This window comes from Protomyctophum parallelum (assembly GCF_964188405.1).
Source record: "Protomyctophum parallelum genome assembly, chromosome: 19".
Classification (NCBI taxonomy): Eukaryota; Metazoa; Chordata; class Actinopteri; order Myctophiformes; family Myctophidae; genus Protomyctophum; species Protomyctophum parallelum.
The window spans coordinates 40360515-40378970 of NC_139717.1; the positions used below are offsets into that span (position 1 = coordinate 40360515).

At 45.6% G+C, this 18456-nt stretch overlaps 1 protein-coding gene across 2 annotated transcripts in view; it reads left to right on the forward strand.

The window, feature by feature from the left end:
• atad2b (ATPase family AAA domain containing 2B) overlaps window positions 1–18456 on the forward strand; it is a 636500-nt gene that overhangs the window by 29973 nt on the left and 588071 nt on the right. For both annotated transcript variants that reach the window (XR_014570787.1, XM_083791050.1), the window contains exons 14-19: window positions 3115–3274; window positions 6514–6604; window positions 7905–8219; window positions 9380–9530; window positions 10259–10445; window positions 14449–14634. Coding sequence is in view for 1 of the 2 variants with exons in the window: in XM_083791050.1 (XP_083647176.1) it covers window positions 3115–3274; window positions 6514–6604; window positions 7905–8219; window positions 9380–9530; window positions 10259–10445; window positions 14449–14634 (1090 nt within the window). In the remaining variant the exon portion in view is untranslated. The remainder of the gene's footprint in view (window positions 1–3114; window positions 3275–6513; window positions 6605–7904; window positions 8220–9379; window positions 9531–10258; window positions 10446–14448; window positions 14635–18456) is intronic.

Below are 18456 nucleotides of genomic sequence, written 5' to 3' on the forward strand. Positions count from 1 at the left end.
CCGACCGGGACACAAAGTTGTGCCGTAAGAGCGTAGGCGGCGGTCTTGCGGTGATGATCAACAGCAAGTGGTGTAATCCTGGGCACATCACGGTAAAAGAGCGTATCTGGCAGCCTGACATTGAACTGATGGTTGTTAGTATGCGTCCTTATTACTTGCCCCGTGAATACTCACACGTCCTCGTGTTTGTTGTTTACATTCCGCCCTCTGCGAACGCGGAAGCAGCGTGTGACGTCATCCACTCTGCGATTGCAAGAGCCCAGACAATACATCCCAGTGCATTCATGGCAGTGTCAGGTGACTTCAACCACGCGTCACTCTCCAGGTCCCTGCCCACCTTCTATCAGTTTGTGAGCTGTACTACGAGGGAGGATAGGACACTGGATCTCCTATATGCTAATGTGAAGGGTGCATACAAATGCACAGCACTGCCCAAGTTGGGTGGATCTGACCACAACCTTGTTCACCTCACATCCCTATACACGCCCATGGTCAAACAACTGCCAGTGACCACTATAATAGTGAGAAAGTGGTCACCTGAGGCAAATGAGGTGCTGAGAGGATGCTACGAGGCCACGGACTGGGGAGTGTTCTATGACTCATATGAGGAGGACATTGATGGACTAACAGACTGTATTACGGATTACATTCAATTTTGTGTGGATGATGTCATACCCACCAAAACCGTACGCTGTTTTTCCAATAACAAGCCCTGGGTCACTGGAGACCTAAAGGACCTTCTAAATCTAAAGAAGAGAGCCTTCAAGGCTGGTGACAGGGCGGAACTTAAGCGGGTGCAAGCAGAGCTGAAAAAGAGGATCAGTGAGGCTAAAGACACCTACAGGAGGAAGGTTGAGGATAATCTGGCACGGAATAATGTGAGGGAGGTGTGGAAGGGGCTGAAGACCATGTCTGGTCACAAGCAGTCCACCAGCCGGTCAGTGGAGGGCAACCAGGATAAAGCCAATGAATTCAACCTGTTTTTCAATAGGTTTGATATCAGCGGCTCCCAGGATAACCTTCCCCATGGCCCTCCAGCTCATATCCCAGCACAAGCCACGTTGCCTTTTCCCCCCTCCCCCCCTCCCCCCCCCTCTCCTCCACCACCACTGACTGTGACTGCTGACCAGGTGAAGATTGAACTGAAGAGGCTACATCAGGGCAAGTCGGCAGGGCCCGATGGCATCAGTCCAAGGGTGCTGAGGATGTGTGCAGACCAGCTGTCAGCGGTGTTCGAGCACCTTTTCAACCTCTCGTTGAGGCTGAGGAGGGTGCCGAAGAGGTGGAAGACATCCTGCATCATCCCAGTGCCGAAAGGAGCGCATCCCAGTACTCTGAACGACTACAGGCCAGTGGTATTGACTTCACACATCATGAAAACCCTGGAGAGACTGGTTCTGCAGCACCTACGGCCGGTGGTGAGTGAGTCCCTGGACCCGCTACAGTTCGCCTACCGGGCCAAAGTTGGTGTGGAGGATGCCATCATCTACATGCTGCAGAGGGCCTACGCACATCTGGAGAAAAAGGGGAGCACGGTGAGGATCATGTTCTTTGATTTCTCCAGTGCGTTCAACACCATCCGGCCCCCCCTGCTTGCTGAGAAGCTTGCTTCCATGCATGTGGACCACAACCTGGTGGAATGGATTACCAACTATCTCACCCTGAGACCACAGTATGTGCGGCTACAAGGCTGCCAGTCAGAGGTGGTGATGGGAAGCACTGGAGTTCCCCAGGGAACCGTGCTGTCACCTTTCCTGTTCACCATTTATACCTCCGACTTCAGCTTCAACTCGCCAACATGCCACCTCCAGAAGTTCTCTGATGACTCCTCCATTGTGGGCTGCATCACTGAGGACAATGACGGGGAGTACAGGAGCGTGGTGGAGAACTTCATCGGCTGGGCAGAACAGAACCACCTGCTGTTGAACATTAAAAAAACCAAAGAGCTGGTGTTCGACGCCAGGCGGAGCAAGAGGAGGACCCCAGCACCCATCACCATCCAGGGAGAGGAGGTAGAAATTGTGGACTCCTACAAGTTTCTGGGTGTCCACCTGAACAAGGACCTGGACTGGAGAGACAACACAGAGGCTGTCTACAAAAAGGGACAGAGCAGACTGTACCTCCTGAGGAGGCTCAAGTCCTTTGGGGTGTGTAGCAGACTACTGGTGATGTTCTACCAGTCTGTTGTGGCCAGCGTTCTATTCTACGCAGTGGTATGCTGGGGTGGGGGCATCAAGGCCGGTGAGCTCAATAGGCTCAATAAAATTATAAAGAAGGCCAGCTCTGTTGTTGGCCTCCGAATGGAGAGCCTGAAGTCAGTCGCGGAGAGGAGGATCGGGGTTAAACTGGACTCCATGCGGGCAAATCCCTCCCACCCCTTCAATGAGGTGCTGCGGGATAGGATGAGCACCTTCAGCCGTAGGCTCACACTCCCCCTGATGCGTACGGAACGCTACAGACTCTCCTTCATGCCAACTGCCATCAGACTCTTTAATGCAAAGGCATAAGAACTGCCCCCCCCAAAATGACATATGGTCCTTGGTTGTCTGGTCTTGTGTGATATGTCTTTGTGTCTGTTCTGTGTTGCTCTGTCTGTCCAGTAGTTTTTAGCTTTTTAGTTTTCTATGCACTTTATGCTGTTGTAACACTTCAATTTCCCCTCGGGGATCAATAAAGTATATCTCATCTCATCTCATCTCATTAAATCCTACTTACACATGATCTAAGGTGTGACTTGAAATTGTAATTGGCTGGCAATATTAGTGGGAGGGGCATATGTAAGCCACTGCGGCAACCACACTCTTTTTCTAGTTATCCATGTCGCTGCATTGGCGAATCCTGGTTGGTCAGGGTGGCCAGTTCAGCTGGGAGTGGTGCTGGGAGAGATATAGATTCCTTAGCATGTGCTCCACTCTCCAGCAGCGGAGAAACTCCTCACTGTCTGTGCGGTGGAAATAAGCGTCTCGTGACACCATGTGTGTCAGAGGAGATATGGCTGTCCACATCCTCCCCCAGGCCAGCTGTGTGGGGTTAGCGGGTTGATCTGTTTGCTGAATTGTATGTGTTCAGTCATATAATACATACGATCTGTTCTGTGTTTCCCTTTCTATCCAGTTCTATCGTGTCCACTCTGCTGGCTCTGATGGATGGCTTGGACAGTAGAGGGGAAATAGTGGTCATCGGCGCTACCAACAGGCTTGACTCCATCGACCCGGCGCTGAGGAGGCCTGGGCGCTTCGACCGGGAGTTTCTGTTCAGCCTGCCCGATAAGAAGGTGGGGAAATTCAGCACGTTACAAAGCATATTACAAAAAGGGAGTTCTTCCTTTGCAGATCACACAAGCACTTCAACACAGGAAGGCACCGTTGCATTGTGTACCGCATAGCAAAACCCACAACTCTCAGGCCTCTTCCACAGCACAGCATGCTATTTTACAAACGAACACATGCACCACTGTGTGCACATACTCGTTCACTCAGTTGGAGATGGAATTGTGTAATGCAGAAGTAATTGGTGCCTGTCATATACTGTAGGCTTCCACCAGCATCCAGCTAAGAACACAGTAATGCACCCCGCTGTTTTCTTACTCACTGCTGAGTGTTGTTTTTTTTGCAGATCCTCATAAGACCTTTTTATAACTAATTTCTATAATTTCTGCTAACATTTAGAGGTAGCAGTGAGGGATATTCATCTCATCATTAGTTCTTCTGCCAGATGTGATGTCTATAGTGTACACTGCATGTACTGTATATCTGACTCGGAGGAAATCACCGTGGACTTGTTGCATAGTTTTCCACGCAGCAGGATCATGGGTAATCAAAGCTTAATCTGCAGGCTGTCACAGACTTAAACCTCTCCCGCAGTGAGCTCTCACTGATAAAACACCCTGATGATGTGGAAACTAGGCTACTTCAGAATCCCTGCACACCCTAACTTCAAAATCACTCCTACCTGTCTCTGATGTTTGGCCTGATGCTTGGAGACCGTTGTTTGAGCCACAGTTGTGTGTGTGGGGTGTGAGGCATTGAAAGGGTGTGAGCTATTGAAGTGCACATGTTTTTTACTTTACTTTACTTTTACTCAAACTCTGCTAGGATCCATGTTGCATCATGAAACGCCTCCAACCATGGAAGCCTGGAAAGTTAAACTTAACCCATTCTGACCTGAGATCAGATTCTAAAAATGACAGTCGCTCTTCGATTTTTCAAAAATAGCAGACCTACAAGCTCGTATCGCGCCACTCGGTGGCGCGATATGAGCTTGTAGATCTGCTATTTTTCAATAGCTAAAGCATAACATGATGCTGACACCAAAATGGGTGCCCGTTCAGAATGGGTTAAACTTAACGAAGACTGTGAAATTTGGGTTGCAATTCTACGCAATAAAAATAAATACATTTTGGATGAATAATACAGCAAATTATTGTTCACATTATATATTCGGGGCGCTGTGGGTGCTGGCGGCGTGTTCCCTCCTCCGCGTCATCAGTGCCCATACCCGAAGGCGGGGTTGGCGAAAGGGCCTTTCTGTGTGGAGTTTGCATGTTCTCCCCGTGTCCCCTAGGGTAGGTACCCACACAAAAACATGCAGTAATCCTGGTCTCTAAATACTGCCTCCCCCTGGCCAGCCGGGGCGCCTGATGGAGGGGAAAGGAACTGGTTGGAATAACGTGTTCCTTCCACGCGCTACGTCCAACCAGGGAAACTCCCCCCTGTCAGGTGTAAAGGAGCAACTTGGACACTCAGGCATGAAGGAAGCATGAGTTAAGTCCGTTGCTCTCCCCAGGTTGGCGGAGGGTGTGTAGAGCCCAGGATCACATTAGATGATTGACACAGGGGTGATAAATGGGTTACAAAATCATGGGATAAAAAATATATTAATAAAAAAAGAAAAAAAATTGTTCACACACATACCGGTAGTAACTTACAGACATAGCTTAAGACTGGACAGTGAGGTCACACAGTTATAGCTAAAGACTGGACAGTGAGGTCACACAGTTAAAGACTGGACAGTGAGGTCACACAGTTAAAGACTGGACAGTGAGGTCACACAGTTAAAGACTGGACAGTGAGGTCACACAGTTAAAGACTGGACAGTGAGGTCACACAGTTAAAGACTGGACAGTGAGGTCACACAGTTAAAGACTGGACAGTGAGGTCACACAGTTAAAGACTGGACAGTGAGGTCACACAGTTAAAGACTGGACAGTGAGGTCACACAGTTAAAGACTGGACAGTGAGGTCACACAGTTAAAGACTGGACAGTGAGGTCACACAGTTAAAGACTGGACAGTGAGGTCACACAGTTTTGACACTTCATGTCAGGGGTGTCCGGCTTCTTCTCCGCAAGCCAGATCTGTGCCAAAGGGATCCAATCCGGCCCATGGAATAATTTAGGTAAAAAGACAAATCTTAAATTGCCACTTGCCATACATTTAAAACTATGGAGATAGCAGGCAAGTACCTTACCCAAGGGCTCCATTCTCCCCCCCCCTGTGCACCAGCCCTGCAGATATACTGGCAGAGCATCTGTAACACTAAAGTGAAAATTTACGGTCAATTGAACTAACAGACAAAGTGACATCATTTATTGCCTTCTCTTTTGAAGATTGATGAGAGCCGTGCTCTCGGTGCACTGAGGTGACTGATGTCGCTCCATTGGCAATATTTATTTGTGCTGATGCATCCTTGACCTTCACCAAGTAGTTTGTAGAGCTGGTGCCGAGGCATTTTGTATCAAAAGCCTGAATATGTACAATTTGAGTAATCAAAACGGTTACTTTTATTAGAGCCGAGGGACTCGATTTAAGATATCATTACAGCCTACGCATAATATCATATAATGCTCATAGACAAATCCACCGAGTGGTGCCCTGTAGGCCAGCTGCAGGCAATCATAGGCTCATAGCTGCTGCGTCAAGCAAACAGCGCCATCTAGTGGCGGCAGGCAAGGAGTAAAGCCCTAACCACACCAAAGGGTCACCATGCAACTCCTTGGGTTCCAAAGGGTTGCAAGGAGTTGACGCTAAAACCGCCTTGACCCTTTGGTGTGGTTTGGGCCATTGAATTCCATGCGTTGAATCACTAGGGTCAACGTGCAACAAGACATATCACACCGCAGGGACAACGCTAAAACTGTCTTGACCCTTTGGTGTGGTTAGGGCTTTAGGCTGCTGCTGTGGCTTGTACTTGGAATGCTCATATTCTTGGTGCAAAATCAAGGGTGTAAAGAGACAAACTTTACTGTTCTATTATTAACAACACTACACTTTTTGGCTGCTTTTGGTGGAAAGTTGTTGTTCACACCTGACAATGTATGAAATGTAAACAAAACATAATACTATAAGTAAACATTCCCATAATGCCATTTAGTCCTATACATGAAATCTTTAGTAATTGAACAGGTTATGACTAATGGCTTATTTTGCTGTATGATCCATTTCTATTGTGCTCTCTCTCCCTCACACTGCTTCTCTCTGACCCCCTGACCCCCTGACCCCCTGACCCCCTGCAGGCAAGAAAGCACATCTTAGAAATCCACACACGGGGCTGGAACCCAAAACTAGTCGAGCCGTTTGTGGACGAACTCGCAGAAAAATGTGTCGGTAAGAGACTAATAGAGTGCAATAACTGCTTGCCAGTGTAATTTACAGTTAGCCAGTGGGGAGCGCTAAAGGAGAAATTATGATACCGTTCGCCAACAATTTTACATCAATAGCAACTCGGTTTCATGAGGCTCCATATGATTTAACACCCTGTTTGTTTGTTCCTCTGCTGCCAAGAGCTGCTCCCCGAACGCAGTCCTTCACGAACACAAACATGCAGGGGAAAAACAAACAAATCACAGCCACATTCTTCTGGGAATTGATTTAATGTTTTACGGTATTCATCGTGTAAAAGAAAATTTAGGTCACTATAATCTAACACAACATACCTTGCACCCATCCTCCATCACTTCGATCCCATCCATCTCTAAATGCGCACCATACAAATGTTATGCAATTAGTTACACAGGTTGTTCATACGAAGAAGAATTTCAATGGTGAATACATGAAAATCTAGAGGATATACTGTATAATTTTATACTGTATAATAAGTATTCATAAAAAAGGGGGAATGATAATTCAGGGGAGAAAAATATCAAACAAAATATCTACATGGACTTCGAGGCAAGTCTGTGCTAGATCTGTCCCATTTATGGGCCTTTATTGATCCCGAGGGGGGAAATTCATTGAAGTAGTTCGGTTGTAAATTATTCTCCAGTTTCTCATACGTCCCTGGCTGAAATCGAACCTCAACCTAATCTATAGCACCATTGAGAAGGTATTCAACCTAATCTATAGGGCTATTGGAATCTTGTCTTGTAACCAGCAGTGTCTTATCTGGAGGTATTTAAAGTATCTTACCATTAAAGGAGAATTCCATAGTAGAAGGCTTTCTTACCTTTATTTGTAGTTGTTATGTCCCCATCAAAGAGGTCCAGGTGTTATTTTGTGCAAAAGCGCATTATTTCCCATACCATAAGCCCTCAATAAATTGTATTGAATTGCATTTAATTGAATGGGGCTATGGGGTGCTAATTCGCTTATTTCCATCGCTCAAAAATCAATCTTTTTGTATATATCCTCTCATCATAATGTAAATAGTATCCCAAGCGGCACACTTTACTACTTATTTAGACGGAAATAAGCGAATTAGCACAAAAACCCAACCCTCATTGAGGGCTTATGGTAGGGGGAATAGCCAATAATGCACTTTTGCACAAAATAATACCTGGACCTCTTTGGTGGGGACGTAACAACTACAGATAAAAGTAAGAAAGCCTTCTAGTATGGAATTCTCCTTTACGTGAGCATATATTGGGCCAGGACCCCACCTTTTAACCTCTCCTCTTCCTCCTCCAAGGCTACTGTGGCGCTGACATCAAAGCACTTTGCACTGAGGCGGCCTTGGCAGCGCTGAGGCGCCGCTACCCTCAGATCTACGGCAGCAGCGTCAAGCTGCAGCTAGACGTCGCTTCCATCGTCCTGGGGCCCGGAGACTTCAGCCGGGCCCTGAGGTCCATCGTCCCAGCCTCCCAGAGGGCCCTGGCCCCCCCGGGGCGAGCCCTGTCCCCTGCCCTCAGACCCCTGCTATCGAACTCTTTCTCCATTGTTCTAAAGGCCCTGCTCCGAGTCTTCCCCCACGCTCAGCAGCACACGGAAAGGGACAACACACAAGGTGAGGATCGGACCAGATCAGTGGTTTTCAACCTTTTTCATAACAAGGCCCATTACTTATTCGGAATTTGAGCCACGGTCCACCATTTAATGCGATTTAGCCTCTCAGACCCAAAACTAAAGAATATTTTGTTGGATAATATTCTTTCCACAATTCCTTGCTGTATTGATGTGGTACCATAAGAGAGATGACAGGCAAACATTGATCTAAGTTACAAGACATTCTGTAGACGTCTTGTAAATTAAATAATACAAATGTTTTAACAATTATTTAACTCTTGAGAGCGTAACTCAAGAGTTAAAGATCCATTTGGTTACCAACATTTCATTTAGTTGGGGACCACCTGGAACCACCTCAAGGACCACTGGTGGTCCCCGGACCACTGGTTGAAAACAGCTGGACTAGACTTATTATAATGCTATCCGTCATGTGGTCGCCTGGTGCTCACAGTCCTGTGGTGTGCAACATCTCCTGCCTGATGCGCTTGTGTGCTCTCACACTCTTTTTGCTACTGGGTAGGAAAATTTGTCACAGCTTTGGGCCTTTTCTCGGTGTCTTGCGCTCTCTTTGCTCTCTCCTTCCATCCATTATCAGGGTTCTCCCATACCATTTGAAATGTACGGCAGAACACATACCCCCCCCCCCCCCCAGCCCGCTGGGAATATGGAGGTGATAACATATGGCTGATAACCAAGCTAGCTCCTCTGGTAGGACCTTTTGCTAACCGAATTCCCACAGCAGTCAATGGGGGAGTCGTTACGCTAAATTAGCTGCAGCATGAGGGCTGACCAGAGGGGGATGTCTACCAGGAGATCTATCTCCTTGCACCCATTAATGACTTCAGTTTCCTACAGAGCCTTATCTCTCTAATAACCCGTTACAGTTCTACTAATAGACCAGCTCTCCTTTGATTCCTTCTGGCAGCTCTGTGCCAAGTGAGTTTTTCTTTTGTTAACACAGATTCTGCTACTTTCTGTTTCTGTTGAAATGTGTTCTGAGGATTGAAATAGAAATAATAACAGTGATAACAACAATAAATCACATCCATTACACATGGAGGCGTTTAAGGAAATGACTTCCTTTGTACTCCTACGTGGCCATCTGTGTGCACTGTGTGCATGCACATGCAGTGTTAACTCTAAGCAACTCTCCCCATCCAGGCGGTGACAATCAGCTGCTTGAGGAGGATTTGTACAGCGATGAAGACAATGAGGAAGGCTGTGCCTCCATCTACGACGTCCAGCCTGCCGCATCTCCAAAGAGTCAGCTATCCTCCCGTGCAACACACAAACCCTTCCTCCTCTCCTCCACGTAAGTCCACAGAACAGTCCTTTACAACTTCATACAACTCAAGAGATAGTGAGTGGCCCTTGGGGTAAAAAAAAATCTTTCCCCTTTTTTTTTGAGAGAGAGAGAGAGAGAGAGAGAGAGAGAGACCATAGACTGTAAAGAAAATATGGACAAAGCGTTATCCGGGTCTGATATGGACGTAAGATGAAGCCAGTCAGTCCTTGAATTGTAAATCGCCATCTTTCTAGATCCGTTTGGGCCCAGCTGGCCATTGGCTGGCCCAGACAACGAGGCGGGACTTCCCCCCCCCCTTCTTCTTTGTTGGTTTTTATTTTGACTCGAACGGGGGGTGGCTCCCGATCATAGACTGTAACGGTACCGTTGGGACCATAATGGAACCATAATTTTCCAAAAAGAATATTATGACATGAGAAATGAGACTTTAAACTAGTGACTGGAAGCAGAAAGTATTCATGACCATGTTTATTAAGGTAATACAGTCTAGGTGAAGTTGGGCCCAAATACATGGACCTCTATGGAGCTATGGTTTTTTTTGGGCCCAATGACAGCGCCACAACAGGCCATTATATGAACTTTCAGGAAGTCCCGATTTCCTTAGTGACTTCACAAAATATCTGTCTGACTGCCCCCCTGGTCCTGACCTATAGTTGTAAGTATCAGCATTCTCAGACTGAGCTCTTGGGATGCAGAGTTAATGATTTATCCCCAACCTCCCCTTTCGGCCACAGCTCAGCCCTCCAACAGCCCACAGCGTTCCGGCCCCGGTTGCTGCTGGCCGGGCCTCCAGGCTCTGGGCAGACCTCCCACCTCGGACCTGCCTTGCTGCACCACCTGGACAAGCTGCCTGTTCACCGGTTGGACCTGCCCACACTCTACTCTGTCAGTGCCAAGACACCGGAGGAGTCATGTGCTCAGGTAACGCACGCACGTGTGGTAAACTAATAGGCATTTTTGACAACAGAAACAGAAAACGAACCAACTGAACCCGTGGAGCGATATCATTCTTAACACATTTCCCGCCAGGCTGTCTTTATAATGCCAATTGGTCCTGCCAATGTTAAATCCCCTACTTTTAGAAATGTATAGAATAATCTCTGGTGGGGCTCCAATGACACGGAATATTTCAAAAGGAGGATTGTCATGTCTGCTTTCATGGAAAAAATAAACTGAGTCCATAACTATGTTCTGTTATGTAGATATCAACACTTGAATAAATGGTGGTACACAGTCCGAAATCCAGTATTTTTAGTTATAGCGATCTGAAGATTCAGTTAGCTTCTAACTGAATTTCAGAATTTCTACTATGGCCACATATTCAAGCCATATATCAAATTAAAGATACGTTTGTTTACTTTAATGTGGAAAAAAGAACACTATTCCATTATGTTCCACTATGTACATGTGAGGCTCTGAATGCAGCATGGTAAAAAAAAATAATAATAATAAAAAAAAAAAAAGGAAAAAAAAAAAAAAAAATGAAAGGAAAAAAATTGAAAGGAAAAAAATTAAATTAAAAAAAATTAAAATAATAAAAAAAAAAATATATGAAAAAAAATTGAAAAAAAATTGAAAAAAAAAATTGAAAAAAATTGAAAATAAAATAAAGAAAAAAAATAAAATAATAAAAAAAAAAAACCTAAAGGGGTTCTCTTTTCACAACACGTCAGACGCGCTGTGAGCTTGTAGATCTGCTATTTTCAAATAGCTGATTTGAATTATACTCTGTATTGCATGTAATACACTGCCATCTCATGGCCACACCATGGTGGTGCACTCATGTCATTGCACTGTGGCACTGTGGCCATGAGATGGCGGTGTAGTACAACACACAGTCACATTGAGCATGGACTCTCACACACTTACAGATGGAACGCGCACCAACACGTGCGCGAGACGTCTAAAAGACTTATAAAAGACGTCTAGAACACTGTGCAATATTTCATGAACCTGGTTGCTTGTTTCACTCACAAGCCCTGGCAACCCCCGTCCAATCGCAATCGTCAAAAGTATGTAAACAATGGAATCGTAATACTAATTTAGAAACATAATACAACTTTGAATCACTTCCTTTGGTTATTGGTTACTTACATTATATAATATTTACGTTTCTAATGCCAATAAAGCCATTTGATTGTATGTTATGTGCATTATTTCATGAACCTTGTTGCTTGTTTCTATCACAAGGCCTGGCAACACCGGACATGCTGCCGGTTGCCCGGCTACCATGCCATTGTTGGAAAGGTTTAACCAATCGGATAGCTTGTTGGTGAACCTCTAGACCCCAGACCCCTAGACTCGATGAAGAGGCAGGGATGAAGACAGGATTGCATGAAAAGCAGAAAGTTTTATTCTGATCAATCGTTTGATGACAAATTGGACAATATCGAGGGTTTTATTTGCATTGTGCACGGTGTACAGAGGAAATACGTGCATTGTTTGTGCACGGTGGATCTGGTTGCATGGATTGGATTATCAGTCTGATAGACTCGCTGGAGAGTGGAGATGGACTCAGGGCAGGACGCGCATGCATGCACGCAAATAAATGCGAGAATTTGTATACTTTTATTCTGAGATCGTTGGATTGACAATGAGGGAAATAAGTTTTATATGCATTTTGCACGTGGACAGTGGACATGGGATGGCTTCGGATCAATCTTGGACGAGGGAAAAAAGTTTTGATTTGCATTTTCACATGGATAGTCGTTTTCCGAGACGTTTTTCAGGTAAGGAAACATTGCTTCTGTTGTTCAACTGACACCGATGGAGGCAATCAGGGACATTTTTTGTCACTTTCTTTGCTCGCTCACACCTCCTGTGTGTGTGTGTGTGTGTGTGTGTGTGTGCTTGGGGGGGGGGGGACCTCAATCTTATCCAGCAGCATTTTTAGGACCGTCCACTTGAAATATGACACCACGCGTTCGCTTTGTTGGGAGTGTGGAGTGGGGGCTGTGCTTCTGTGTGTGTGTGTGTGTGTGTGTGTGTGTGTGTGTGTGTGTGTGTGTGTGTGTGTGTGTGTGTGTGTGTGTGTGTGTGTGTGTGTGCGCGTGTATACTGCGCAGAGCTGAGATCACCATGGTGCGAGTGCGATTTTCTTTGAGACACAACTCGGTGAGAGGCGAGCCGTGTGTGTGTGTGTGTGTGTGTGTGTGTGTGTGTGTGTGTGTGTGTGTGTGCGCGCACATGCCTGGGCAACGTGTTTCGTCTCTCTGACACAGCACAGTGTGTGTGTGACTGTGTGTGTGTGTGTGTGTGTGTGTGTGTGTGCCGGGAGCCGGCCACGTCTCTTTCTCTCTGCGGTTGCGGCTGTCAGTGTTGTCTTAGCTTGTTTTGACTCGGATTCAATAGGTTACTCATTAATTTGTGCATGGTGTTTTTGTTTTTCGTGCTGTGGCCACGTCTTTAAAGATAGAGGTTCGGGGGTAACATTGATGTGCACGTAAGAGATGACATTTTCATATAACGGGGGGACCCCAATAGAACGCAAAATGCGTTCGTGGCACGCACGGGGAATTTAATTTATTTGCGTTACTTGCGTTCCAGGCAGGGGGTGGGTTAACCCATTTCGACCTGAGACCAGATTCTACAGAATGTCTTCAAAATCATGACAGTTTTCTGAAAAACCTGTGTTTCTATGTCGGTGGTTCTCAAACAATTTCATGTAAAGAACCCCTATTTGGCCGCCGACCCCCATCTCAAAATGTGTTGTTCTAGGGATCTCCCAGAAGCAAAGATTTGAGTTAAAAACGTTCGCTCTGAAAGAATATATATTCAAAGAGAATTCTCACGATTTTTCAAAAATAGCAGATCTACAAGCTCATATCACGGCACTTGGTGCTGCACTATGAACTTGTATATCTGCTATTTTTCAATTGCTGAAGTATAACATAATGGTAACAACACATCCTGAATGGGTGAAGATGACGGAACACAGACGTGAGATGGAGATGTTTGAAGAGCAACTGGTGTGAGGTGTTCGACAAAAAAGAAAAGAAAAAAAAGGCAGTTGTTTAACCAGTCTTCAAAACACGTGAGGTGTTCAGTTCAGTTCAGTTTAGTTTATCTTTTAATTTAATTTCATAATTTCTTAACAACTTTTGTTATTTTGCCTACCAAGCAGAATTTGAGAAGAAAACCCCCCAAAAAACTACATCTATTTAATTTTACTGGGTCGAAACCAGGCTTCCACTTTCAGTACATTATTCTGGCTTGTTGAATGCAACACTGCCCCCTAGTGCACAGTGCACACATGTTTTAGGATGATAAGACAACAATACATCTAACACAAAACAGTGTGTACTGTATATGGCATTTCATGGAATCCTTTACATCAGTGACGCAACTAGTGAAAATAGCAGATCTACAAGCACACAGTGTGTCCCTTCGCGGCACGTTGTGAGCTTGTAGGTCGGCTATTTTCACTCATTCTTAATTATTATTATTTTTAATTCATGGCATCTCTTAGATTTGTTTGTTTCAACATTTATCTTTCATTTGTTATTGTTGAAATATATACATATATTCTTTTTAACCCATTCTGACCGGGCACCCATTTTGGTGTTGGCATCATGTTATGCTTTAGCTATTGAAAAATAGCAGATCTACAAGCTCATATCGCGCCACCGAGTGGCGCGATACGAGCTTGTAGGTCTGCTATTTTTGAAAAAAATCGAAGAACGACTGACATTTTTAGAATCTGATCTCAGGTCAGAATGGGTTCGTCAGACCAGCGTGTGTCCAGTGGAAACCTTGTATGAATCTGATCTCAGGTCAGAATGGGTTAAAATAAATTTGATTTTTACTCTAGTCTGGAACTCGTGACCCATAATAATTTGTCTGTGACCCACAAATGAATCCCAACCCAGTGTTTGGGAAACAGTGCTTTACATGGTCTGACCCCCCCCCCCCCTCTCCCCCCCAGGTGTTCAGGGAGGCTCGTCGCAGTGTGCCCAGTGTGGTGTTCATGCCTCACGTGTCAGAGTGGTGGGAGGCGGTGAGCGACACGGTGCGGACCACCTTCCTCACGCTGCTGCACGACGTGCCGTCCTTCTGCCCCATCCTGGTCCTCGCCACGTCCGAGACGCACTACACACAGCTGTCCCAAGAGGTAGAGCACACACACACACACACACACACACACAGACACACACACACACACACACAGCAGCGCCTCGTGGGGAGTGGCGTTCCAAGGATCCCAGTGCGATCCCAAATAACATGTCCATGTCCATCACTGCGAGTGTGCGGTGTACACACGTACACACGTCCTAGTGCATTTTCATTGATATGAATGGCCTCTCCTTCTTCTGCACCATACTCCTTGCTGTTCGCGCATGTGCGCTGCCGTTCACTTCCCTGTTTATCGCTCAGAAAGAAAGGCTCATGGCGCGTAATCTAGGGAGCAGGTGGATATACTAAGCTCTTAATTTCTGACTTCAACATGCCTCTCGTTTAAAATATGAACGTGAGGGATTATCGAGCGACTTTATCGTAATCATAGCGAGGTAAGCAAGCAACATTATTCGTCCCGTTTTTTGTACGGAATGGAAAGGGGGGGGGGGCTTTCAGAGTAAAAGCTACCATATCTGTGCGGCACCTCGAGCTGCTATTTTGAAAGAAATCCCGGCGCTGATTGTGTTAAAATAAGATCTGGTTGCAAAAGGGGTGAAGTTTGCCCTTTAATCGAAATCACCCGTCCTTGGTTCTGGTGGCTCATACTGCCCTCCTAATATACACAAGAGGGCCTTGTTTTTTCAATTATTTTAATTTTCTGTATTTTAATCCCCCCCCCCCCCCCCCCCCCTAAAGAATTATGAAAATAAATATTTAAAAAACACCTCCCTCTCACACATTAGAAGGACAATACCAATCACCACAATGTTTAATTGTGACGCACAGAGAGAGAGAGAGAGAGCGTGTCGCTATCAAGGTCGTTTTCATGTGTTTTGGCTGGATCTCCCTTTCCTGGTTATCTGTCCCTGCTGTCCTCCTCCATCCCGTCACCCCTCTGCTCCTGGATTTATCATTCTCTTTGTCCAAGCGGAGGACTGCTGGGACGGGGTTAAAGCCAGGGGGAGCGACGGGGAGAGAGAGAGAGAGAGAGAGAAAGAAGTACACTCCAGTCAGGCAACAGAAGGGCTTTAATTACATCTGGGGGTTGGAAGCCCACTATCTTCACTGCAGGACACACACACACACACACACACACACACACACACACACACACACACACACACATACCAACTAGTATTCCCCGTGTATTTTGTGCATGGTGTGCGTGTGTTGCGTGCTGCAGGGAGACTGTGGTCGAATCATTTCTCTTTTCCCTCCCTGTTTCTTTTGTCTTTTCTTAAGCTTTGTTTTTGTTTACGCACGCGCACGCACACACACACACACACGCACACGCTGCTGCTCTTCCGTGTTGTTTTAAGGTCTCAGAAGCCAGCATATTAGTTGATTTCCCTGCCTGCAGCCTTGTATCGACACATCATTCTTTTTGAAGGGATTAAGAAAGAATAAAAAAAGGAAGTGGTCGCGTCCCTCACCAGCCCTCCAGCCTCGCATGACGGATCTCCATCCAGGGCTTCCGCCGCCCAGTTGACCAATGATTTGGTCTGTGAAAATGCCTCGCGTGTGGCCTTTGGCACTACGACCGCTGACTCCGTGCGTGTTTGATGCTGCAAATCCAATCAGCTCACCTTCAGTAGACTAGCCTCCCGTTTGAAATTGATTGAAGATTGATTCCTTTGAAATGTGTCCGCCCGCAATCTCCTCGCCCATGTTTTGGTGCAGGGTTCAAACACACAGGCTTAGAGGTCGGTGGGTTAAAGTCGTGTAGCGGTGTTTGATATTGAGTGAGTCGATGGGGAATCATCTCCCAGTGGCGGTCTGGCTGGTCTGGCTCTGAGCCTGGCTTTGGCTATATAAGGGTAATGAGCAGCACACGCACACACACACGCACACGCACACGCACACGCACACACACACACACACACACACACACACACACACACACACACACACACACACACACACACACACACACACACACACACACACACACAGTTAGCGGTATAGCACACAACTCAACAGACACATTAAGCAGTTATCTCTGTTCATATGGCTGGGAGGGAGCTTATTGACCAGACAGTGCCCTGATTGCCCATATACACTATGGAGAGTGCCCTTGAAATGGTCTCAGCATACCCAAAGTGAGAAGGAGTGGTGGGTAACCTTTAGAGACTGACCAATATCCAAAGTACTCACTTAAAGCATTCTATAATGACTTATAAGGTCACGTTGTAATGCAATGTAATCTGCTTATGTAACATTTTTATGAATACAAAATATAGGCTTTCTGTTTATTTATTTGCTTATAAAGTTAAATGTTCAGATTGATTTCATTTTCACATGGCCCTCACAACCTTTTAAAGTTTAACAATGTAGATTTTGCTTAGTTTTTTTTTAAACCCTTTTTAACTATTTATTTTGGTAAGTAATTTTGTGTTGTAAAGTGACTTTGGATATTTAGAAAGGGGTATTTTGCACATCGGTCAAAAGAAAAACATTGGTATTCGGTGGGCTAGTACTCTCCAAAATTGGGATCTGCATCGGACCCAAAACCAGTGTTGTTTTCGTCGACTAAAACTAAGACGAAAAATGTTCGTCGACTACCTATTTTCACTGACAAAAACAAAACTAAGCTACGATGACTAAAACTAAGACTAAATATACTGACAATTTCGTCGACAAATAAAAACTAGACTAAAATGTTAGGAAGGGACTAGTGGACAAGAGATCCAGTATAAGTCATTTTACACTTGATTGCATGCTGAAAATAGCCGATCTACAAGCGTTGTGAGCTTGTAGATCGGCTATTTTCAGCAAGTGTAAAAACACTCATTACAACGGCATCAAGACCCGCCAAAATACATTTTAGTCGACTAAATCAACTGTAGATTTAGTCGACTAAAATCTTATGACATTTAGTCGGCTAAAACCAGACTAACACTAAGACATTCCAGGTGACTAAAATGTGACTAAAACTAAATGAAGTTTCAGTCCAAAGACTACGACTAAACTAAAATAGACATTTTCGGCCAAAAACAACACTGCCCAAAACTCAGGCATTGTTCGTGCTCTAGTAACATTGGTCCAGTGCCATTGCTGATTCAGAGAGGGGGAGAGATAGGTGTTTGCAGGCTGTTGGACCGGGCGAAAAAGGATTTCTGCTCAGGCTGGCCAAAAATGGATGCCTAGTAGTGACTAGTGTCTCCTTTCGGCTTCATTTCTAAAGGCAACATGAGTGTTTTTCTTTTGAAGGAGTTTGTTCAAGCCCTCCTCAAGATTGATCTGACATCCTGGGTTTGTGTATGGGTGAGGTCTAGGGAGAAAGGCGTTTTGGACCTGATTTGCAGGCACAGATAGGCGGCGCGGTCCAGGGTGCTTTAACCCATTCTGACCTGAGATCAGATTCATGCGAGGTTTCCGCCGGACAACACACTGGTCTGATTAACCCATTCTGACCTGAGATCAGATTCTAGAAATGTCAGTCGCTCTTCGATTTTTCAAAAATAGCAGACCTACAAGCTCGTATCGCGCCACTCGGTGGCGCGATATGAGCTTGTAGATCTGCTATTTTTCAATAGCTAAAGCATAACATGGTGCCGACACCAAAATGGGTGCCCGTTCAGAATGTGTTAAGCGATCTGGCCATGTCCGCAAGTGTTGTTTGGCTCTCTGGCACAAACAACTCGGTGACAGCTGTTGCCTCAGCTCCAAACCGCAGCAGGGAAGGGCTGTGTCCCTCCCAGCCAACGGGAGTCTGGGCTCAATTACAAAGTCTCCCTCGCTCAACAGCCTCTCTTCCCTGTCTTCTTAGAACAGCTTCCTTTTTAGTGGAATAGAGATTGAAATTGAAAAACCTGTG